Below are 18,432 nucleotides of genomic sequence, written 5' to 3'. Positions count from 1 at the left end.
CCACCTCTTCGCGAAGAAGTTCCGCAAGCACGGGGTGCCGTCCGTGAGCACCCTGCTGACGAACTTCAAGGTCGGCGACTACGTCGACGTCGTGGCGGACTCCGCCGTGCGGGCCGGGATGCCGCATAAGTACTACCACGGCCGCACGGGCATTGTCTGGAACGTCACCCCTCGTGGCGTTGGCGTGATTGTCAACAAGCCAGTCCGAAACCGCACGATTCGCAAGCGCATCTGCGTGCGCTTTGAGCACGTGCGCAAGTCGCGCTGCCAGGAGGCCTTCAAGCAGAAGCAGAAGGACTTTGTGGCCTTCCAGGCGGCGAAGAAGGCTGGCAAGCCGCTCCCTCCCCCGAAGAAGAGCTCCCGCAACGGCGGCATTGTTCGCCCGAAGAATGTGGAGGTGCTGGCCCGCCGCACTGCCGATTACGAGGCCATGATCCCGTACTAAATGGGAACCATCCATCGCCAAGGCTGTCGTTATTTATTTGGTGTTTTTATTTTTCCCGATTTTATTTTTGGCTCCATTTTTTTTTTCCTCTCGACGCTGTCGGGCAGTGGGAGTCGTATGCAGCCACATGCTGTTTGACTCTCCTGTCGCCTTCTTCCTCCTCCCTCGACACGTGACTGCCCCGTCATCGTTCTTTTGTTTGTCTCTGTTTTTGTTCTTCCGCTTGGCGTCCTGTGCCGTCGCCTGCTTGCAGAGGAGTTTAGTGGAGACGAGCGATCAAGCACGCGCGCACAAGCAAACAAGCGAGCATACTACTACTACTACTACCATCATTGAAAAGAGAAGAAAAACAAAGAAAACCCACAAAACAACAACATCAGAAGCAACTAACCGATTAGGGCGAAGTAGCAATAAAAGACACACACGCGCCCCAAAGAGGATATATATATATATATATATATAATATACGCAAACGGGAAGAAGATCAATTTTGAGGGGAGAGAACAGGGCGGATTTGATGGCTCGTTTGGTCTACTTCACTCTGCTGCTGTTACTGCTTGCTTCTACTGCACCTAGGGCGTCATGCACATTTTTTGAGCATCTCGCTGCTCCCGTTACGTACCGAATAGGTACAGATATTCCCATTACGGTGAACTCGCTGACGTCTAGTCGAGGCCTGCTTCCCTACAATTTCTACTTCGTGAAGACCTGTCGGCCCGATCCACGGCGGATGAAGGATGAACACGTCCACGAAAACCTTGGTGAGATTATTCTTGGCAACCGCATCTCACCCTCCATGTATTCTGTGAAAGTTGGAGAAAATGTTACTTGTCGGGAGGTGTGTTTTGTGGCGTATTCCTCTGAGGAAATGAACCGACTCAAGAAACTCATTAACCAGCATTATCGTGCCCACATGTTTCTTGACGATATCCCACTTCTGGAAAGGTCCGGTGCTGGTGCAGCTAATCCCCGTCTCCGCGTTGGCTACCGCCTTGGTGTACCCGCGGCGAAAAATGGATCTACAACGACGATCATTCACAATTATCTGAATTTTAAGGTATCTCACAGGCCGTTGGGGAATGGCGAGCACATGATTACTGGTTTTTACGTCACACCAAGTTCCGTCAACGTACTCACAGGCTGTCCAGATGCGGCGATGGCGGCTGAGGGGTCGATTCTACCCGTGACCCCTGAAACGATGGACCTGAAGTACTTTTATTCTTTGTCATGGGAATTAGATACGGAGAACGCGGATGGGTTTTTGTCGACGCGGTGGGATATATACGCTCGTGCAGGTAATCCATCAAGAAAACGAGGACACTTGATGGCAATCTTGAATTCCCTCGCGTTACTAACTTTCCTGGGAACGATTGTCATGATTATTTTGGCACGCACCGTTCGCAAAGATTTGTTGAGCTACGCAGATGCCAGTTTGGCTGAGGAGAATCAAGAAGAATCCGGGTGGAAACTTGTGCGCGGTGACGTATTCCGTGCACCACCGGGGGCTTTTCTTTTGACTGCCCTGGTCTCTACTGGCTGCCAAGTGGTTTTTATGGCAGGTGTGGTGGTGCTTGCGGCGTTTCTGGGCGTTGTGCATCCAACACAGCGTGGTAACCTGTTAACAAGCCTCATCATTTTCTTCTGCTTTTCCGGAAGCATCTCTGGCTATGTGGCTGGTAGGATGCTTAAGTTTTTCCGTAAACAAAGTTGGAAAAATGGGTTCACTGCGGTCAATCTGGTTCCTGTATGCTTGTTGAGTACATATCTCTTTGCCAACTTAATCAGTTGGGCAAAACATGCCAGTACCGCCATTCCCTTTACAACGCTTCTGGGAGTTCTCTTTTTGTGGATTGCCGTGCCCATTCCACTGTCCTTCTTGGGGCTCTCCACTGGGTTTCGTTCGGCAGTGCTAAGCGTGCCGGTGAAGGTGAGCAGTATCCCGCGCATTGTGCCAGAGAAGAATGTAGGTAAGCGTTTACTTTACGTTGTTGGGGCCGGGATTATTCCCTTCACCGCAGCTTTTGTAGAGGTTGTCTACATTTTGGGCTCGTTTTGGAGAGGGGAACCGTTTCATTATTTTGGTTACCTGGCCGCCATTCTCTTTGTCATTGTCTGTATTTGCGCCGAGGTGGCGGTGGTTGTGACGTATACGATGCTCTCCGACGAGGACTACCAGTGGTGGTGGGTGAGTTTTATGACGTCTGCTTTCAGTGGCTTCTACTTTTTCTTTTACAGCCTTGTCTACCTCTTTGCGGTGCTCGAGATCCGTCAGCTGCTTTCCATTGTGCTATATTGCCTCTACACTATGGGGGTCTCGGTTTTGCTGAGTGTAGCGCTGGGGACACTGGGGTTTCTAGCATCTGCCCTATTTGTACGAGGCATCTATGATGCAATCAAAGCAGACTAAGACGCTTTTTTTAAAATTCTGCTAGGGGACATGCTAGGGCCAAAACCGCTGCACTGCAAGTTTGTTTTTCTTTTTGCCTGTATGTGTGTGCGACAATATATGCATATGATTGTGTGTTTGTGTGGCACAATAGAGCATTGGTTAAACTTGCGGAAAACATTTATTATTATATGTCATCTGTTTGTCTCTTTGAATGTAGCGTGTATTTTGTGTGCTTCGTAGCTAGAGAGGGGACATTAAATGATTTGTTTTTTTTTTTTTGTTTGTGTGTGTGTGTGTGTGTGCGTGTGTGTTTTTTTTTTCTTCGTGCGGTGGATGACGTGGATACACTGCACCGCCCCTCTGCTTTCGCTCTTTCTCCTCCTCTTTGTCTCTCTTTTTCTTTATTTTTGCTCATCAGTAGAAGTGTTTCTGCGCAGCAGAGCGGCAACCGAAGGATCGAGAAAAGAAAGCAGAGAATAGTAATAATAATAGTAGCAAACAGGGGTGTCTATATTTGTCGGTACACCCACAAATATTATTATTATTATTATTGTTGTTTGTTTGTTTTGCCTACACATCTCGAACCACCCACCCACTCACCCACCAGCCGGCAACGACACACACAGCGACGTGCGAGGGAGCGAGCGAAGGGTGTACGACGAATACAGGCACTTTGAGGCATCAGTTACGTTGATTGACATTTCGAGGAACGATGGCGCGTAACCATCATTTGTACGAGGCGGAGCACCGCATGGGGTCCGTGAAGGCGGTCTCCGGCCCTGTCGTTATCGCGGAGAACATGAGCGGTAGCGCAATGTACGAGTTGGTGCAGGTAGGTTCCTTTCGATTGGTAGGAGAAATCATTCGACTTGAGGGCGACACAGCGACCATCCAGGTCTACGAGGAGACGGGCGGGCTCACAGTTGGGGACCCGGTGCACTGTACGGGGAAGCCGCTCTCACTCGAGCTTGGCCCTGGTATCATGTCAGAGATTTTTGACGGTATTCAGCGCCCACTTGACACAATTTACCGCATGGTGGGAAATGTGTTTATTCCTAAGGGAGTTCAGGTGAAAGCCCTCAACGAGCAAAAACAGTGGGACTTCAAGCCACGCGTGAAGGTGGGAGACCTGGTGACGGGTGGAGATGTTCTCGGAACTGTTGTGGAGAATTCGCTCATGTACGATCACTCTATTATGGTGCCTCCCAATGTTCAAGGAAGGGTGACGTCGGTTCAGCCTTCTGGTAACTACACACTTGTGGACGAAGTTGTGGAGCTCGAGCACAATGGGAAAAAGCGAAGCCTGAAACTGATGCACCGTTGGCCCGTGCGAACACCACGCCCGGTGGCGGCAAAAGAATCCGGGAATCATCCACTGCTTACCGGTCAACGTGTCTTGGACGCGCTTTTCCCCTCCGTACAAGGAGGTACCTGCTCCATTCCTGGTGCATTTGGTTGTGGTAAGACGGTCATTAGTCAGGCATTGTCCAAATACTCGAACAGTGACGCCGTCATCTACGTGGGTTGTGGGGAACGCGGTAACGAAATGGCAGAGGTTTTAATGGACTTCCCCACTCTCACCACCGTTGTCGATGGCCGTGAAGAGTCAATTATGAAACGGACGTGTCTCGTAGCCAACACATCTAATATGCCTGTGGCTGCTCGTGAGGCTTCTATTTATACCGGCATTACCCTGGCTGAGTATTATCGTGACATGGGAAAGCATATTGCCATGATGGCGGACTCCACTTCACGTTGGGCAGAGGCCCTTCGAGAGATTTCTGGTCGTCTGGCTGAGATGCCTGCGGATGGTGGCTATCCTGCGTATCTCAGTGCCCGCTTGGCTTCTTTCTACGAGCGTGCAGGCCGTGTCACGTGCATCGGTGGCCCTAAGCGTGAGGGCTCTGTCACCATCGTGGGTGCTGTTTCCCCGCCCGGCGGAGATTTTTCAGATCCTGTGACATCCGCCACACTTGGTATTGTGCAGGTCTTTTGGGGTCTTGAAAAGCGGCTTGCGCAGCGCAAACACTTCCCCTCGGTAAACTGGCTGATTTCCTACTCGAAGTACTTAAAGGTGCTGGAACCCTTTTTTAACACCTTCGACGCAGACTACATGCGTTTGCGCTCGGTGGTCGCCGAGATTTTGCAGCGTGAGGAGGAATTGCAGGAAATTGTTCAGCTTGTTGGTAAGGATTCGCTCTCAGAGTCGGACAAGATTATTCTCGAAACGGCGAAGGTCATTCGTGAGGAGTTCCTGCAGCAAAATGCATTTACACCCTACGACAAGTTTTGTCCACTGTATAAGACATGCTGGATGCTGCGCAACATTGTCACCTTCTACGAGGAGAGCCAGCGCGTTGTGGCTGAGTCTGCCGGCGACCACAAAATCACGTGGAACTACATCCGTGAGAAGATACCACATATTTACACTGGACTCACGGACATGAAGTTCCGCGACCCCGCCGATGGGAAGGAGGCCAACATTGAATACTTTAAGAAACAAAACGAGGATATCATCAATGCGTTTTCCTCGCTCCTGCAGTGATCTGCATTCTGTAGGGAGCCAAACCACCACTCTGCGTTTTCTACTCGCACTTTTTATTGGGGCGTGCATGTGTGTGCGTGTGGGTGGGTGATATCCCTTTTTTTTTTTTGTTTTTTGTTTTCTCGCTTGTGGTGGTGGTGGAGGAGGAGGGGAAGGAAAAAGACATGGGACTGTGGTGGAGAGTACCTCAGCGTGCGTGTGGCGATGACAGGTTTCGTTTATTATTATGACTATTATTATCTTTCTGCGTGCGTGTCTCTGTGTGGCTTTGTCTGGTGCGGTTCTGGCGTAGTGAGTGGTAGGAGGGCTGGGGGGTGGGCCACGGCGTGGTAAGGTGGCCTTCTTGACGCGCTCCGGGAGATGGGGGAGACGAAGCGACGCGAAACAGATAATGCTAGGAGGAAACGTGAGAAGGAGGAGGATATGGGAGCAGCGGTGCGGTGCAAAGGAAGCCTGTGAACTGCGAATGTGCCTGTAGACAAAAAAAAGATAAAAAAGAAGCAAAAAAAAAACAGGACAAAGAATGCAAGTGGGTGACATGATTAGATAGAAGCAAAACCACATGTTGCACACGACGAGGCACAATAACAGGGAGGGAGATTTCCCGATGTGCAGCTTCCCTGAGCATGACCTGCCACTACCCATCTGACCCCAGTTTTTTTGGGGTTTGTTTACTTCCTTTGTGCCCATACCCACCTACTCACCGTGTCCGCATGTGTGTGCGTGGTGCTTGTGTTTCACCCATCTACCTCCTTGATTCTTACTGGAACAAAAAGTGCAGTAGTTGCCCTGATACGGGGAGAGGATGCAGCGGGCCAGCAGGATTGTTGCAGCGCCGTTCAAAAGTGTGCTGCGGCGCCACAAGCTTCATCCAGAGGGCCTTCCCCTATACAATGAGATGTCTAAGCAATGGCTGTGTCGGGAGGGGGAGCGTTGGTGGATTCTCGACGCCAAGGGTGAGCAGCTCCCACGTGTGGCGGCCGTTGCGGCGCAGTACATCACTGGCCAACATCGACCAGACTTTACTCCTGGAATGATATCTGGAGATCACGTCATAATTGTCAACATAAAAGACGTGGTCATGGTAGGAGACCAGTGGATACGTGTGCCAATCACCTGGCAGACGGCCTACCCAGGCGGAAAGTATCGTATTCGTTTGACTGACATGTATGAGCGAGATCCGTGCATGCTGATGTGGTGGTTCTTGAAAGACGAGGTGAACCGTCACTTTGTCCGGAAGTTGAAGACACGTGTCGCCCCGCTGGAAAAGGCCTGGTTGTACGAAGATAGCGTGCACCCGCACGGGGACAAGAACCCACGACCGCTTTGCTGGTCCGATCCAGTAGTGAAAGGCTGGAAATACGTGGATCCTCAGTTTATCAGGCGCTGGAAGCCTAACGAATTTCTCACGTAACAAGCGACCCTGCCAAAAAAAAGAACACACACACACAATCAAAAAACATTGAGAACATACATATATTTTTCCCCTTATCCTCTGCGTTTCCCACACCGACAAACTGACTCCTCCTTGATGCTTTTGTTGAATTTCTTTTACTTTTTTTTTTTTTTTTGGGTTCGCCGTTTGTCTACATGCTTTTTTTGTTTTTGTTTTCTGATTTATCTATTTCTTTCTGAGGCCAGCTTCTGTTTTCTGCTGCCCCCTTGGTCTACATGTGTGTGGGCATTCTAAATGCGGCACTCATTGGGGCTATGTCAGTGGAAAGACCTGCTGCTTCAGTGGAGAATATACCTTCAAGGTGCACAAACGCTGACAAGGAGGGCGGCGCTGCAGCTGCTACAGAAGACGGTGGATGAGTCGCGCGCTGCCGCGACTGCGTCGGGGAGGTCGCCGCTGGCCACGAAGAGTCACTCGGTAATGATTTGGAGAACGTTGGCCCATCAGGAGGTTCAGTGGGCCGACTGCTTGTCTCTGATGGACGCCCAGTGGGACACACTTTCACCAGATCAGAGACGTTTCCTTCAAAAAAGCCTCAACAGCGCGGAATCATGGCGTCACCTGCCGTCCCTCATGGCGGAGGCCTGGCAGCCTGCAACGGAGCTGTCGGCGGTCTACGCTCGCCTGCTGGTGACAGAAACCATGGTCCAGTTCACCACCCTCGTTCATGCCGCTCTGCGGGAGCGTCCGCATCTAGGCGGTGTACTGCCTGTCACACCACAGGTGTTAATGCGGTGCTATGTACTTGGGAGAAGCCAACCAGAAGTTGCGTTGCAATGTTGTCGGGTTCTGTCGCTGTCGAACACAATCACCGTTTCGAGGAGAGAAAGAGAGGCACTCTCGTTTGCTTACGCCATGCTGCATGCTCAAAATGGTCAATGGAGTGTTGCCTTGTCTGTGCTGAATGCCGTGCGTGAGGTCCGCCCCTCTGCGAAGCGACTTTTTCGAACCTACACGTCTCAGACAAGCCAGTGGCTTCGCGCCATTGCTAGCCTAGAACCAATAGAACCGCGTAGCGTGGCCGAGGCGATTGCGCACGCTCCACACTGGTCCCATGCACTGAGGACATTTGAAAAATGGGAGTCCCATGAGGCGATTTCGGCCTTGCTTGCGCGCTCAGATTGTGTTGGCGCGATGGGATGGGAGGCGTCATTACGCCTTTGCGCTGTGGCCCGTATTCAAAGTTACGGTCTGATTCGATCTATTCTCACGACGGTCCCACCTGACCACCCCCAGCTGATGCAGCTACACGCAAATGCCATACGTCCTGCTGCGGAGACGATGTACGCTGGTACGTTGACGCGTAGAGCATACAAGTTTGTCCAAGCTGGGGGTTGGGCCGAGGCCATAGGCTTGTTATGCGGGTGCCGTTACTACGACGATCGCTCTGCCGCTTGCACCGTATGCTCCGCGCGGTTCTGCCCTACCCCACGATTTGTTGAAGTATGAAGAGGCCGTGCATTGCACCAAGTTTTCCACGACCACGTTGGCGGCGGCTTCCTTTGAGGAGCAAATGGCCAGGGCCCTACACGGAGATTGGACGAGGCTGACGGATGTACACGAGAATGCGCGGTTACGGTCGTTGATGATGGCAAGACGTTTGTCCTCCCTCACCGTTGCTGGAGAGGGTGAAACGGGGGAGAAAGAAGAGGATAAGTACGGCGTGCAGTGTTTTACATTTCAGAGTGAGGAGCTCTCCAGAGTTGTTTGCCGTGCCGCTGGAGTAAAGGCGCAGCGCTACTTTATACAAGTTATTCCCCGTGCATTGCGTCAACACCATTTCGGGGTGGCGCAACTGCCTGCGTCGGAGCCGTGCCCCTCGGGGCGCTACGTGACATTTCAGTCATCCGCTGAGGTGGTGACGCGTCGGGAAGCCTGCAATACGTTGTGCGGCATGGTGGTGGAGCATCTTCGAGCCGCCGGGAACTTGACAGCGGGAGCATTCCTACGGGAGATTGCGCGGTGCCTTGCGGGTGGTAAGGTACGGCTAGCGCCAGCCGACCGCCACGCGCTTCCCCTCGCAGTTATGCGCGCAGCTAATTATTTCCACCGCATGGACGCCGCCACGACGACCCGTATTGCCCTTTCTATCCCGTCGCAGCATCTTATGGCACATCCAGAGGCCTTGGAGAGCAGCGTGAATGCATTGGTGTTAGGTGGGCAGTGGCAGCGTGCGATCGCTCTGGTTGCACGCACAAGCCGACCCTATCCGGACTCCTTTGCCGTTGTGGCATATGGAGCTCCGAGCTCAGTGGCGAGGAGGGCTCTAAACATACTACAGAAGGACCATGTGAGTAGTAACTGGGTGTTGCTTCTACAAGACCTCCTTCAGGGCGATATTCGGTTGGCCCAGGATGAGCTAATACAAGCTTCTTCTGGGGGTAAATCACATTTTGATGAAAAACAAATGTTATGGCGGCGGCGTGTTCTAGGGGCATGCAGTGCCTTGCTCCACTCCGCAGAATCTATGCAGCATGTTGTGAGGGCCTCCAACATTTCTTCGTTTTGTGCCTTGGACGTGGATGAGCATGGCTTACAAAGACTCCTTCCACTATTGTCTTGGAATCAGGCACTGACGGCGCTGACGGATCTTATGGAAAGGGGGGAAGTGGTGGAAGAGCACTGGTCGCTCCTTCTCTGTACAAAGCCATCTATTCCGTTAGATGCTGTGCAGAAGATAGCGTCCTGGTTTCCCCACTCCTTTCTGCTGCACAGTGTGTTTCTGCACCAGCGTGCCATTGTGCGTGGAGACCTCGTTACAGCCATAAAGGCTCTTGCACGCTACCACGCACTTGTGGTTACCGAGTACAAGAGGAGCCCGACCTATCTTCGCCCGTTTGTGGCTTTTCTCAAGAATGTGTTGCACCACTTTGACGATGAGGCGTGGCGGAAGTTCCAGGTGTGGCCTATTGCTCGCCGCGTCTTTAACCAGGTGGTGGAGGACTCTAAGTTTGTATATTTGGGGAGGCAGGGGAGGAAGAGTATTCCCTCGCCCCTTCGCGAGGAAAGCCCCCTCGCCGCGCTGTTCATCGTTGGATTCCTCTACCGCCAACTGAGCCGCGCCCTGCAGGTGCCGGTGCCAGCTGCAATTGTCTCACGATTGCTACGGGTCGCCGCCCTGCACACGAGTGACTCGCAGACCGCGCTGTATTTCTTCAAGTGCCTACACAAACCCAACGATGTTGAGCGATCTTTGCTTGTTTTTGCGTTGCGAGACAGCGAGGACGCGATGACGCTGCTTCTAAACACGGGGAAATTTATACAACCGAGACCCGATCAGGTGCTTCTGTGGAGTGACCCGGGACTTGGTGGTGGGAGGTGGCTGGAGGCCCTGACGTTGCTTTCTCAGTCCCCGGTCTCACAAGAGCGCCTGGCGAAGTTGTGCGCCAACTGGACGTGGGAGGAGTCTCTTCGCGCGTTAAAGTTGCTTCAACGGACACACGGAGATTCAGCCGCGGCGAGGCCTTACGTGGCGTTGGTGGAGGCGGCACAAAAGTTGAATTCAAAATCTGTGTGAGGGGAGGTGGGGTCCGTCTTGCAGCCTCTTCCTCCTTTTTTAAACGATGGGTGCCACCGTTGGGTGTGCTTGCTTGTCTGTGTGTATTTGGGTGCTGCTGGTGGTGTTGTTGGTAGGGAGCCAACCGATGCGCCGTTGCACAGATGCTTCACACGCAGTTTTTATTTATTAACAATTTTTTTTTTGATTTGTTCTCTCGCCTCCCTGCTGCTTGCTTCTAAAGGCGATGCGCCTCCTTGGAGTGGGGGGTAGTAGTGTAGTCTTCGCGCTGCCCGACAACGACGACGAGGCGGCGGGAGAAGAGAAGAGGGAAGAGAGCATAACAGAGGCGGCGGTGGTTATTGCTTCGCTCGCCGAGGAACTAATTGCAAGGGAAAGAAACGTGTCGCACCGGCTGAGAAGCCGCTTTGCGCTACGGCTAAGTAAACAAATCACTTTTGTATGCTTGACGTGCGAACAGGCCCTGGCGAGATACGTCGGATTTCGGCATGAAATTTCACTGACGGAGGAGCTTGTGAAGAGATGTGCTGCCGCTGCTTCCCCGTCTTTACGGCAACACTGCGAGGGCGCAGGGCACGCCAACCTCATTCCCAACTTTGCAATCAATCCAGTTCTTCTGATGGAGGGTAGACGCGGGTCACAATGGCTGGCTGTAGAAATTAAGCCAAAGGGGGTGTGGCGATCCCCGCGTGTGGTTGGCATCGTTGTGGATGGCGTCAAATATTACATTAATCCAGTAAAGCTCCAACAATGCCGTTTTTCTCTTATGCAGGTCTTTAAACGTGAACAACGTAGGGTGGGAATGGCGCTACCAGGTGAAAGAGACTCCGTGTACTGTCCCAACATGCTACTACTGGGGGATCAAACGTCTGTGGCAGCTGGACTACGGCAATTGATTCGTTGTCCGGCAAATAATTTCCGTTTTATTCCCGTTGAAAATCCTTTGGGTGAGATTGGCGATGCGGAACTTGAAGATTTGTCCACTGCGTTACATGAATCAGACGTTTTTAGGGTATTGGCAAACTTACAGCTGTACGGTTCTGCCAGTCACTCGGACTGGGAAGTGCTGGACATTGAACTTTTGTATCAGTGGAGTTGTGCCAGAGACATGTCGAGTGTGCGGTGGATTGTGCGTGAATCGGAGGCCTCGGCCTTTTTGAACGTGGAATGCGCTTGCCAGCGTGGCATACATGCAGTCACAATGGACGAAGGGCAAACGGAGGACATTACTACTATACATCTTCTTTCTCCACCAATGGGGCTAAGGGAATGCATCGATCGTTTTTATGTCTCGACCACGGCCAACGATGTGTCCGTGGTGGTGTCACTGTCGAAGGGGAATGTGGCGGCTGCAGCTGGACCCACAACCGCCGTCGATGGGCCAACAGGGAGTAGACGGTCTTTGGAACTGACCCAGTGGAGGAGTTTATATGGTGGTGTTTTTGTGGATTTTGGTTTTCCCACCGCAAGTATTTTACGCATTGGTGTCGTGGACATTGACGCCAAGTTGCATAAATCGTTACAACATTACTTTGAGTTCAACAAAGACATTCTCGCCGCCTGGGAGCGCTGGAAAAGCGTGTGGAGGCCACCGCTGCGCAGTGCCGCTGCGTAACGTGCGACGTATTTGCCGCCGTCTCTCTCGCGGTGTGTTTTTTTCGTGGCTCCCTTGTTTTTATTCGTCACTGTGTGTGTGTGTTTTTTTTTGTTTTTGTCACTGGGGTTGAGTCCCCTGCCCTTTTTTGTTTCTCTTGTGTTATCATTTGGGCGTCTCACTTGAGACGATGTTGCCTGGTGGAGCATTTATGCGAGTTGGGGAGGGACGAGTGATGCGCTACTGCGATCTTTCCCCTTCCTTTTCTGTGAAAACAGTAGGGGGGATACAGTGTTTCTCTTTTTTTTGTTTTTGGTTCCTTTTCGTTTTCTGGCGGTGACGGCAGATTGAGTGTGACCGGGGCGTACTGTTATCTGGGGCTTTTCCCCCTTTGTTTATTTGCTTATTGGTGTGTTGCCCTTTTTCTCTCTGCGTGACGCCAGATAAGGCTCGTTTGGGTAGTCAGAAGTACTCTTGCGGCGATGTATCTGGAGGAGGGCGATGCCCCCGCACTTGCCAAGCTGACGAAGGAGCGGGAGGAACGGCTGGTTGCCCGCCTGCATGATCAATCCATGGCACACCGGCAGGAAACGCTGCGAGAGCTGGAAACCCGGTTTTATCCCACAATGCCGCCAAAGCGACTTACCAAAGAAACAATAGAAAACAGTGTCATGCGGCAGGTGAATCAGGAGATGGCAGTGCGGCAGGCGGCGCGTGAGGAGCGCGAGGCACGCATTCAGGAAAGCTACAAAACACGCAAGCTGCCCGCTGAGGAAGTAGAAAAAAGCGTAGAATGTCTTTATACGCAGTCTATTGAGCGGAAGAAGGCAATTATGGAAGAGAACAGGAAACGATACCTATACGTCGGACCCCCAGTGATTCACAAGAAGTCCTCGCATATACGCGAATATGTGACGCACCTGGCCATGCCCAAGAAGCGGGAATTTACGGTTGATGAAATCAACAAAATTTACGGATTGGCTACGAAATCAGCCAAGGAAGCGGGCGCGTCTGATAGGCTTGATGCTGCTGCTGCTGCTGCTGCTGCTGCTGGCGAAGCTCAGCACGAATCGCAGCGGTGATGCAGAGAGCGGTGTATTAGGGTTGTGTAGAGGTTTAGTGCAGGCTACATGTACAGTTTGAGGGGAATGATAACAGTAGAATAAAACATCTTTATTATTGTTATTATTTGGTTTTTATATCTACCTATCTATGTGTATGCGCGACTTCCATGTACTTTTTTCTTTTGTTTTGTTTTGTTTTTGTGGAATCGCTGGGCACATGTAAACTTCAATCAGATGCTTCTCATCTCTTTTTCGTTTTTTAATGTTGTTACCAGCTGTCAATGCTGATATCGGGCACCGCCAGTAAGCAAAGTCCGTTCGAGGCGGCAGCGTGCCAGGAGAGTTACCGCGTGGCGGATGTGGAGTTGGCCACCTGCGAGCTACACGGAGGCGCTGCCGTGTTGTGTTCGACCGCGGGCAAAGTTGGCCGGAACGGTCGCAGTGCCGCTGTGGGTGCCACCCTTTTTTGGCTTACCTGCCCGTACCTGAACACCATGGTGGCACGGCTGGAGCGACAAGGTGCGGTCAGCGCGCTGCAGCGGCTCGTGGACGGAAATGCCAGGGTGGCCGCTCGTCACGTGGCTTCCCATGCACGTTACGAGGCACATGCACGGGCACTGCTGAGCGACGAGCGGTGGACGTTTTTTGATGCGCACTTTGTTTCCCTCCCTGAGTCTGCAGGTGGTCGCAAGTACGGAAACGCCGCAGTGGGTCACGCGAAGGATCTTAAATGCCTGCACGCTCTCGTTGCCCAGTCCCTGTGTGGGGCCCCCAACCCCATTGGGGACGCCGTTCTGCATTACATTATTCATCTTTCGAAGAAAGTGGAAGAGCTTCAACATCCAGCGCGGGATCCTGCTCCTGATAAGGATGAGAAAGCGGCAGAGGAGGACAACGCTGCCCCCGCCAGTGTGAACTCTTTTGACGATATCTCTGCCTTTGTCGTCTTCGTGGAGGGCTGGACACTTCAGACTGAAGACGAGCATGGGACGCTTCCAGTCGCGGTGGACGCGAGCGGCGCTTGCTCCGCTGCATGCAAAGTGTTGACTTTTCTAGAGGGGCGGCCGCCGCGGCACCGCAAAAAACATCGCATAAACTGAATGAGGTCCAGCGACTGTTTTCAACGGAAGATGAATGGGGGGACACACCACTTCTTTGTTTCTTCTTGTATTTTCTGCTTTCTTTTGCGTGTTGTGTTTCTTGAGGAATTCTTTAGCCGTATGCCGTTTGGCTTTTTTTCTTTGTGTCCTTTTTGACATTGTTTCTTCTTATTTTCACTGCGGCGTCGGGTGCGATTTTGCCTTCGCAGTGGGAGGGGGGGGGTCGCCGCATAGGGGGATGCGCTCGCGACGCTGGGGGACCGCCTCATTGGGCGAACGCGGCTCGTTGACGTCTCTCAACTTTGGACCTCAAGCCGGTGACATGACCACCAGGCCCGTGTGGGGTCGCGGCACCCCGACCACAGGCACAGTTGCTACATGTTTGACGTCGCTATCGCTTGCGGAGGTGGCGCCGGGAGAAACATCCACAACAACAGTGGCGTTGCGCTGCGTTGAGCGCGTGCGGGAGTCGCTGGGACTTGTGCGACGTTACATGGCTATGTGGCGACGCTGGGTTCAGCAGCGTCATGTTCTAGTTGCCCTTCAGCGAATACGACTGCGGGCTGTGACGAGCCATTTACTCTCCACGTTTTACAAGTGGTTCTTCTTTGCCTCTTGCGCCGCTGCCGTACGACACCTGAAAAACACAATTGTGCGAGATGCAGCTGTATCGCTTGTCCATCGCTATTGGCAGCGGTGGCGGATGGAAGTGCGGCTGCGGCGGAAACAGTCCAAGCAGCTTGCTTGCCTGCGTAGTATACGCTACGAGGCTGAGCGGACTCTGGCGAGGCGTTACTGTGTTCGGTGGCGATCCACGGTGAAACGACGGGTCGAACTGCGTCGGAGACTGGCAGCTGTATCCGAGTCCCGCACAATTCGTTTGGCGTATTGCTACTTTACAACATGGGTGCGATGGCGACAGAGGAACTGGCACACAACGCAGCTGAGACATATTGCGCATGCGGCCTACCGTTCTCTGGCTAGACGCACACTACAGAAGTGGAGCCTGCTTGTTTCCCGTCACATTGTTGTTTGGGACGAGGAAAGGCGAACTCTGGAGGCGTTTGTGCGGGTTTTTTCCTGCGTTGGCGGCGATACGCTTACGTTTGTAAGGCACTCTGTCGTATTGGGCACAAGGCTTACTGGCGTGTGGCGCGTCGGGCGTTTCGAAAGTGGAAGCTGTGGCTTGTTCGCATTGTCGTTGCGTTGCAGCTTGAAGCGTGTAACATGATGCCCCTTTTACAGGTTTATTTCTTCCGCTGGGTGATGCTACACCGCGTGCGTCGTTTGGAGTACAACACATTTGTCTCCTCTTTGCTGCACTAGTGTGACGTTTGCTGTTTCTTGTTGGGGCTTCCTTCATAGATCTCCCTGTACACTCCCCTCTGTTTCTGCCTTTGCCTCTGTCTCTGTGTTTGTGCCCATGTTTGTGGAGTATGCCACATGCAAGATACGCTGTTCATGCATGGATAATGATGTTTATCTATTTATTTACTTATTTTTATTCTTCAAGACTAGTTTACTTGAGCTCCTCTCCTTCATAACTTGCATGTGATAGAGCAGGGATGGCCATGGCTGCCTTTGTTTCGCTCGTGGTCACGCAGATTGTGGAGCATCCGTTCCACATTCTACTTGAGATTGTGTTTACCGCCGCCCTGGCAGTTGCTCTTTGGGTGCAGTATGTGTGGAGAAGTAAAAACGAGTCGAAGGTGGTTGCCCCGGTAATACCACCACTGGAGGAACAGGAGCGCCGCATTGCACAGTTTAAATCGCAGATGCTCCAAGCCAACAGTAAGACGGCCACCAACGCCACTGTACCCAATAGACCGGATATGCCCAGGGTGGACTCCAGGGAGGGGTGCTACGTGACCATCCAGAACGCGGCGGACGAGAATCTGCTGCAGTGCCTTGACCTGGCAACCGAGGACTTCCACTCCTTTTCAACGCATCCCACCGTGCTGGATGTGGCAAGAAAGACGGTGGTGGCGTACGGTGTTGGAAGTTGTGGACCTCGCGGGTTCTACGGCACCATCAAACCCCACATGGATGCGGAGAAAGGCTTGGCGAGGTTTCTTGGCGTGGAGGACGCCATCATTTCCAGTCTTTCGTTTGCCACGGTGTCTACTCTCATCTCCTGCTTTGTGGGAAGAGGGGAGTACATCATCGCGGACGACGGCGTCAATTTGTCTATCACGGCCGGATGCGCCCTCTCCCGGGCCACAGTTTACAGGTACCGCCACAGCGACATGACTCACCTTGAGTCACTTCTAAAAGAAGTTGAGGAAAAGGAACGTGCTGCAAAAAAGTTATCGCGACGCTTTGTTATTACGGAGGGTCTTTTTAAAAACACTGGTGACATCTGCCATTTACCACGCATACTTGAGCTATGCGAACAATACAAATTTCGTATTATTTTGGAGGACAGTTACGGTTTTGGCTGTCTGGGCTCGACGGGCCGCGGTACTCATGAACACTTTGGTATCCCAGCGACACGCATTGATTTGTATGTGGGAAGCTTGAGCACTTCCTTGGGCGGTGTTGGCGGGTTTTGCGCCGGGACGCGAGCGGTGGTGGACTACCAGCGCCTTGCTGCTTCGGCATACGTTTTCTCTGCGTCACTGCCGCCCTATATTACGGCCTCCATTTCCGTCTCGCTTACCCTGCTCAACGAGGACCACACATACACAGAGAAGCTGCAGGCGAATGCGAAGCTGTTCCGCCTGATCCTTCGGCAGGCTGGACTCAACACCGGCAAGATACGCTTGGTGGAGTGCGAGGGGGATGTGTCACCTATTCTGGTGCTGCGGCCCACCGACGCGTATGTGAAGAACCACGCTCAGAGTGTGGAAGAGGAGCTGGAAGAAGTTGTACGGGCGGCGAGGGAAAGAAAGGTGCTGCTCTTGCGGCATCTTTACTCTGAGGACGAGCAGTGCAAGAATTTTCCGGCACTGCGAATCCTTGTGAAGGGAAAGGCAACCCGAGAGGAGATTGAAAATGCCGCCAACGTCGTGGTTGAGGCTGTGAAGACGTTTTTTTCCTGACTATAGTAAACATATGAGAAAAAATAGTGGTACGGCTAGATGCGACGTAAAAGGGGAATTTATCAGGCTTTGATCTGCCGGAAGGAGGGAGGGGTGTAGGCCGTTGAGGAAAGCTTAATGAGAAGCGGGTATGATGTTCAAGGAGGAGAAAAAGCAAAACAACAACAACAAAAAAAAACAACAACATCAAATTCTTCTTTCGAGCAGTATGGACTAGGGGAGGGGTGGATTGTGTTTGTTACATTGCGGGATACCAAAAGGTGTCAATATACGGGAGTACGCCCAATGGGATGCATTGGGTAGTGATGTGACACGGCAGGAGGGGTACACACACGCCTGTGTGCGTTTCTCCCCCTCCTCTACCTTTTTTTTTTTGTTTTTTTTCGATGGATTGATATTGTGGATGGGGTTTCTTCCCAGCCTATTCTCATGCATAGAGTTAAAAAGTGTTAGAACGTCGTGGAGACCCCCCTCCCTCTTACTAGGACGGCTGCCGCATGTCTGTTTGCTGTTTTTTTTTTTTTGCTACACATTTTCGTCTAGTGCTTGGGCAGGTAGCATCATGGATTTACCGGCGGAGAGTTAGTCGTTGGGGAGACGATCCCAGCTTTATAGCCGGTGAGCCGCTTGGCAGACGTGGGGGAGGACGAGGGGCAGCATCTGTGAAACTTCTGCTTTGTGGGCGAGCGCTTGCCAGGTGGAGATGTGCAGTGGTTTTTTTCCCCGCTAACTGGCCACAGGCAAAAGAAACTATTCGTGGAGGAGGCCGTGGTGGAAAAAGTAGGCGCCTCGTCGCGGTGTGTTTTTGTGCCTGGGAGACTGCGCGAGGAGGATAAGGATAAGGAGTCATCCCTAAAATCGCGGAGTTCGCTGTACTTTCTGTCATCCTCCATGTCACCGAGCGCGGCGTCGCGGCCCGGCACCCGCGAGGGGCCTCAACGTGTAAGATACGCTAGTCATCAAGTCACCGCCTGTTGCTTGGGGCGTGGCAGGCAACACGGGCGATGGAAAAGAGGAGTCGTGGGAGAACCAAAAAAAAAAAGAACAAAAAAAAAGAAACGACGGGGGAGGAACAGTGCCGGATGTACGTCAGTGTTACACTTGCCGAAAAAACCACACATACGACTCAGCTCTCATGCCGAAGCCTCCAGCTAGTTTCGCTTGCATCGTGTACAGCGAGAGCAGTAACCCCACATCCGGTTTTGGCTCGTTTCCAACATGCAAGGCGGCAGGTATCTATAGCTTCTTTGCAAGAGGTGGGGGGGGGGGGGGAAAGAAAAA

The 18,432-nt window shown here is 52.4% G+C and overlaps 12 protein-coding genes across 12 annotated transcripts, besides 20 other annotated features; 11 read left to right on the top strand and 1 right to left on the bottom strand.

Annotated features, from left to right (window-relative positions):
- On the top strand, positions 1-445 carry TraAM80_07979 (large subunit ribosomal protein L21e; the record flags this gene model as incomplete). The annotated part of the gene is made up of 1 exon (XM_029384745.1): positions 1-445. A coding segment is annotated over one exon (445 nt), but the record flags the coding sequence as incomplete, so codon positions are not given.
- A 309-nt stretch (positions 446-754) lies between these two features.
- Positions 755-772: a microsatellite.
- A 112-nt stretch (positions 773-884) lies between these two features.
- Positions 885-912: a microsatellite.
- Positions 913-962: 50 nt separating this feature from the next.
- Positions 963-2,852, top strand: TraAM80_07978 (endosomal integral membrane protein; the record flags this gene model as incomplete). Its single annotated transcript, XM_029384744.1, has 1 exon — positions 963-2,852. The coding sequence occupies one exon, from the start codon at positions 963-965 to the stop codon at positions 2,850-2,852; it is 1,890 nt and encodes a 629-aa protein (XP_029235393.1).
- A 244-nt stretch (positions 2,853-3,096) lies between these two features.
- Positions 3,097-3,112: a sequence feature (A-rich).
- Positions 3,113-3,145: a microsatellite.
- Positions 3,146-3,161: a sequence feature (A-rich).
- A 206-nt stretch (positions 3,162-3,367) lies between these two features.
- Positions 3,368-3,392: a microsatellite.
- A 26-nt stretch (positions 3,393-3,418) lies between these two features.
- Positions 3,419-3,439: a microsatellite.
- Positions 3,440-3,546: 107 nt separating this feature from the next.
- On the top strand, positions 3,547-5,379 carry TraAM80_07977 (vacuolar H+-ATPase; the record flags this gene model as incomplete). The annotated part of the gene is made up of 1 exon (XM_029384743.1): positions 3,547-5,379. One exon carries the CDS (start codon positions 3,547-3,549, stop codon positions 5,377-5,379), a length of 1,833 nt encoding a protein of 610 aa, XP_029235392.1.
- A 97-nt stretch (positions 5,380-5,476) lies between these two features.
- Positions 5,477-5,500: a microsatellite.
- Positions 5,501-5,597: 97 nt separating this feature from the next.
- Positions 5,598-5,619: a microsatellite.
- Positions 5,620-5,859: 240 nt separating this feature from the next.
- Positions 5,860-5,891: a microsatellite.
- Positions 5,892-6,184: 293 nt separating this feature from the next.
- Positions 6,185-6,793, top strand: TraAM80_07976 (ribosomal protein L13; the record flags this gene model as incomplete). Its single annotated transcript, XM_029384742.1, has 1 exon — positions 6,185-6,793. One exon carries the CDS (start codon positions 6,185-6,187, stop codon positions 6,791-6,793), a length of 609 nt encoding a protein of 202 aa, XP_029235391.1.
- A 131-nt stretch (positions 6,794-6,924) lies between these two features.
- Positions 6,925-6,950: a microsatellite.
- Positions 6,951-7,013: a sequence feature (A-rich).
- Positions 7,014-7,069: 56 nt separating this feature from the next.
- Positions 7,070-8,284, top strand: TraAM80_07975 (uncharacterized protein; the record flags this gene model as incomplete). Its single annotated transcript, XM_029384741.1, has 1 exon — positions 7,070-8,284. One exon carries the CDS (start codon positions 7,070-7,072, stop codon positions 8,282-8,284), a length of 1,215 nt encoding a protein of 404 aa, XP_029235390.1.
- A 64-nt stretch (positions 8,285-8,348) lies between these two features.
- Positions 8,349-10,352, top strand: TraAM80_07974 (uncharacterized protein; the record flags this gene model as incomplete). The annotated part of the gene is made up of 1 exon (XM_029384740.1): positions 8,349-10,352. The coding sequence occupies one exon, from the start codon at positions 8,349-8,351 to the stop codon at positions 10,350-10,352; it is 2,004 nt and encodes a 667-aa protein (XP_029235389.1).
- Positions 10,353-10,578: 226 nt separating this feature from the next.
- On the top strand, positions 10,579-11,967 carry TraAM80_07973 (inositol-pentakisphosphate 2-kinase; the record flags this gene model as incomplete). Its single annotated transcript, XM_029384739.1, has 1 exon — positions 10,579-11,967. The coding sequence occupies one exon, from the start codon at positions 10,579-10,581 to the stop codon at positions 11,965-11,967; it is 1,389 nt and encodes a 462-aa protein (XP_029235388.1).
- A 54-nt stretch (positions 11,968-12,021) lies between these two features.
- Positions 12,022-12,067: a sequence feature (A-rich).
- Positions 12,068-12,238: 171 nt separating this feature from the next.
- Positions 12,239-12,279: a sequence feature (A-rich).
- Positions 12,280-12,428: 149 nt separating this feature from the next.
- On the top strand, positions 12,429-13,028 carry TraAM80_07972 (uncharacterized protein; the record flags this gene model as incomplete). The annotated part of the gene is made up of 1 exon (XM_029384738.1): positions 12,429-13,028. One exon carries the CDS (start codon positions 12,429-12,431, stop codon positions 13,026-13,028), a length of 600 nt encoding a protein of 199 aa, XP_029235387.1.
- Positions 13,029-13,183: 155 nt separating this feature from the next.
- Positions 13,184-13,210: a sequence feature (A-rich).
- An 81-nt stretch (positions 13,211-13,291) lies between these two features.
- On the top strand, positions 13,292-14,110 carry TraAM80_07971 (uncharacterized protein; the record flags this gene model as incomplete). Its single annotated transcript, XM_029384737.1, has 1 exon — positions 13,292-14,110. One exon carries the CDS (start codon positions 13,292-13,294, stop codon positions 14,108-14,110), a length of 819 nt encoding a protein of 272 aa, XP_029235386.1.
- A 238-nt stretch (positions 14,111-14,348) lies between these two features.
- On the top strand, positions 14,349-15,341 carry TraAM80_07970 (uncharacterized protein; the record flags this gene model as incomplete). The annotated part of the gene is made up of 1 exon (XM_029384736.1): positions 14,349-15,341. The coding sequence occupies one exon, from the start codon at positions 14,349-14,351 to the stop codon at positions 15,339-15,341; it is 993 nt and encodes a 330-aa protein (XP_029235385.1).
- Positions 15,342-15,493: 152 nt separating this feature from the next.
- Positions 15,494-15,529: a microsatellite.
- Positions 15,530-15,588: 59 nt separating this feature from the next.
- Positions 15,589-15,611: a microsatellite.
- Positions 15,612-15,675: 64 nt separating this feature from the next.
- On the top strand, positions 15,676-17,151 carry TraAM80_07969 (putative serine-palmitoyl-CoA transferase; the record flags this gene model as incomplete). The annotated part of the gene is made up of 1 exon (XM_029384735.1): positions 15,676-17,151. The coding sequence occupies one exon, from the start codon at positions 15,676-15,678 to the stop codon at positions 17,149-17,151; it is 1,476 nt and encodes a 491-aa protein (XP_029235384.1).
- Positions 17,152-17,299: 148 nt separating this feature from the next.
- Positions 17,300-17,341: a microsatellite.
- Positions 17,342-17,515: 174 nt separating this feature from the next.
- Positions 17,516-17,535: a microsatellite.
- Positions 17,536-17,711: 176 nt separating this feature from the next.
- On the bottom strand, positions 17,712-18,044 carry TraAM80_07968 (uncharacterized protein; the record flags this gene model as incomplete). Its single annotated transcript, XM_029384734.1, has 1 exon — positions 17,712-18,044. The coding sequence occupies one exon, from the start codon at positions 18,042-18,044 to the stop codon at positions 17,712-17,714; it is 333 nt and encodes a 110-aa protein (XP_029235383.1).
- A 138-nt stretch (positions 18,045-18,182) lies between these two features.
- Positions 18,183-18,210: a microsatellite.
- Between the last annotated feature and the right edge of the window lie 222 nt (positions 18,211-18,432).

The sequence above is a fragment of the Trypanosoma rangeli genome (assembly GCF_003719475.1).
Source record: "Trypanosoma rangeli strain AM80 chromosome Unknown Tra_15.4_contig_00361, whole genome shotgun sequence".
NCBI classification, from domain to species: domain Eukaryota; phylum Euglenozoa; class Kinetoplastea; order Trypanosomatida; family Trypanosomatidae; genus Trypanosoma; species Trypanosoma rangeli.
Note: the sequence above shows the minus strand (reverse complement) of the source record. Positions and strands in the feature narration are given on the sequence as shown.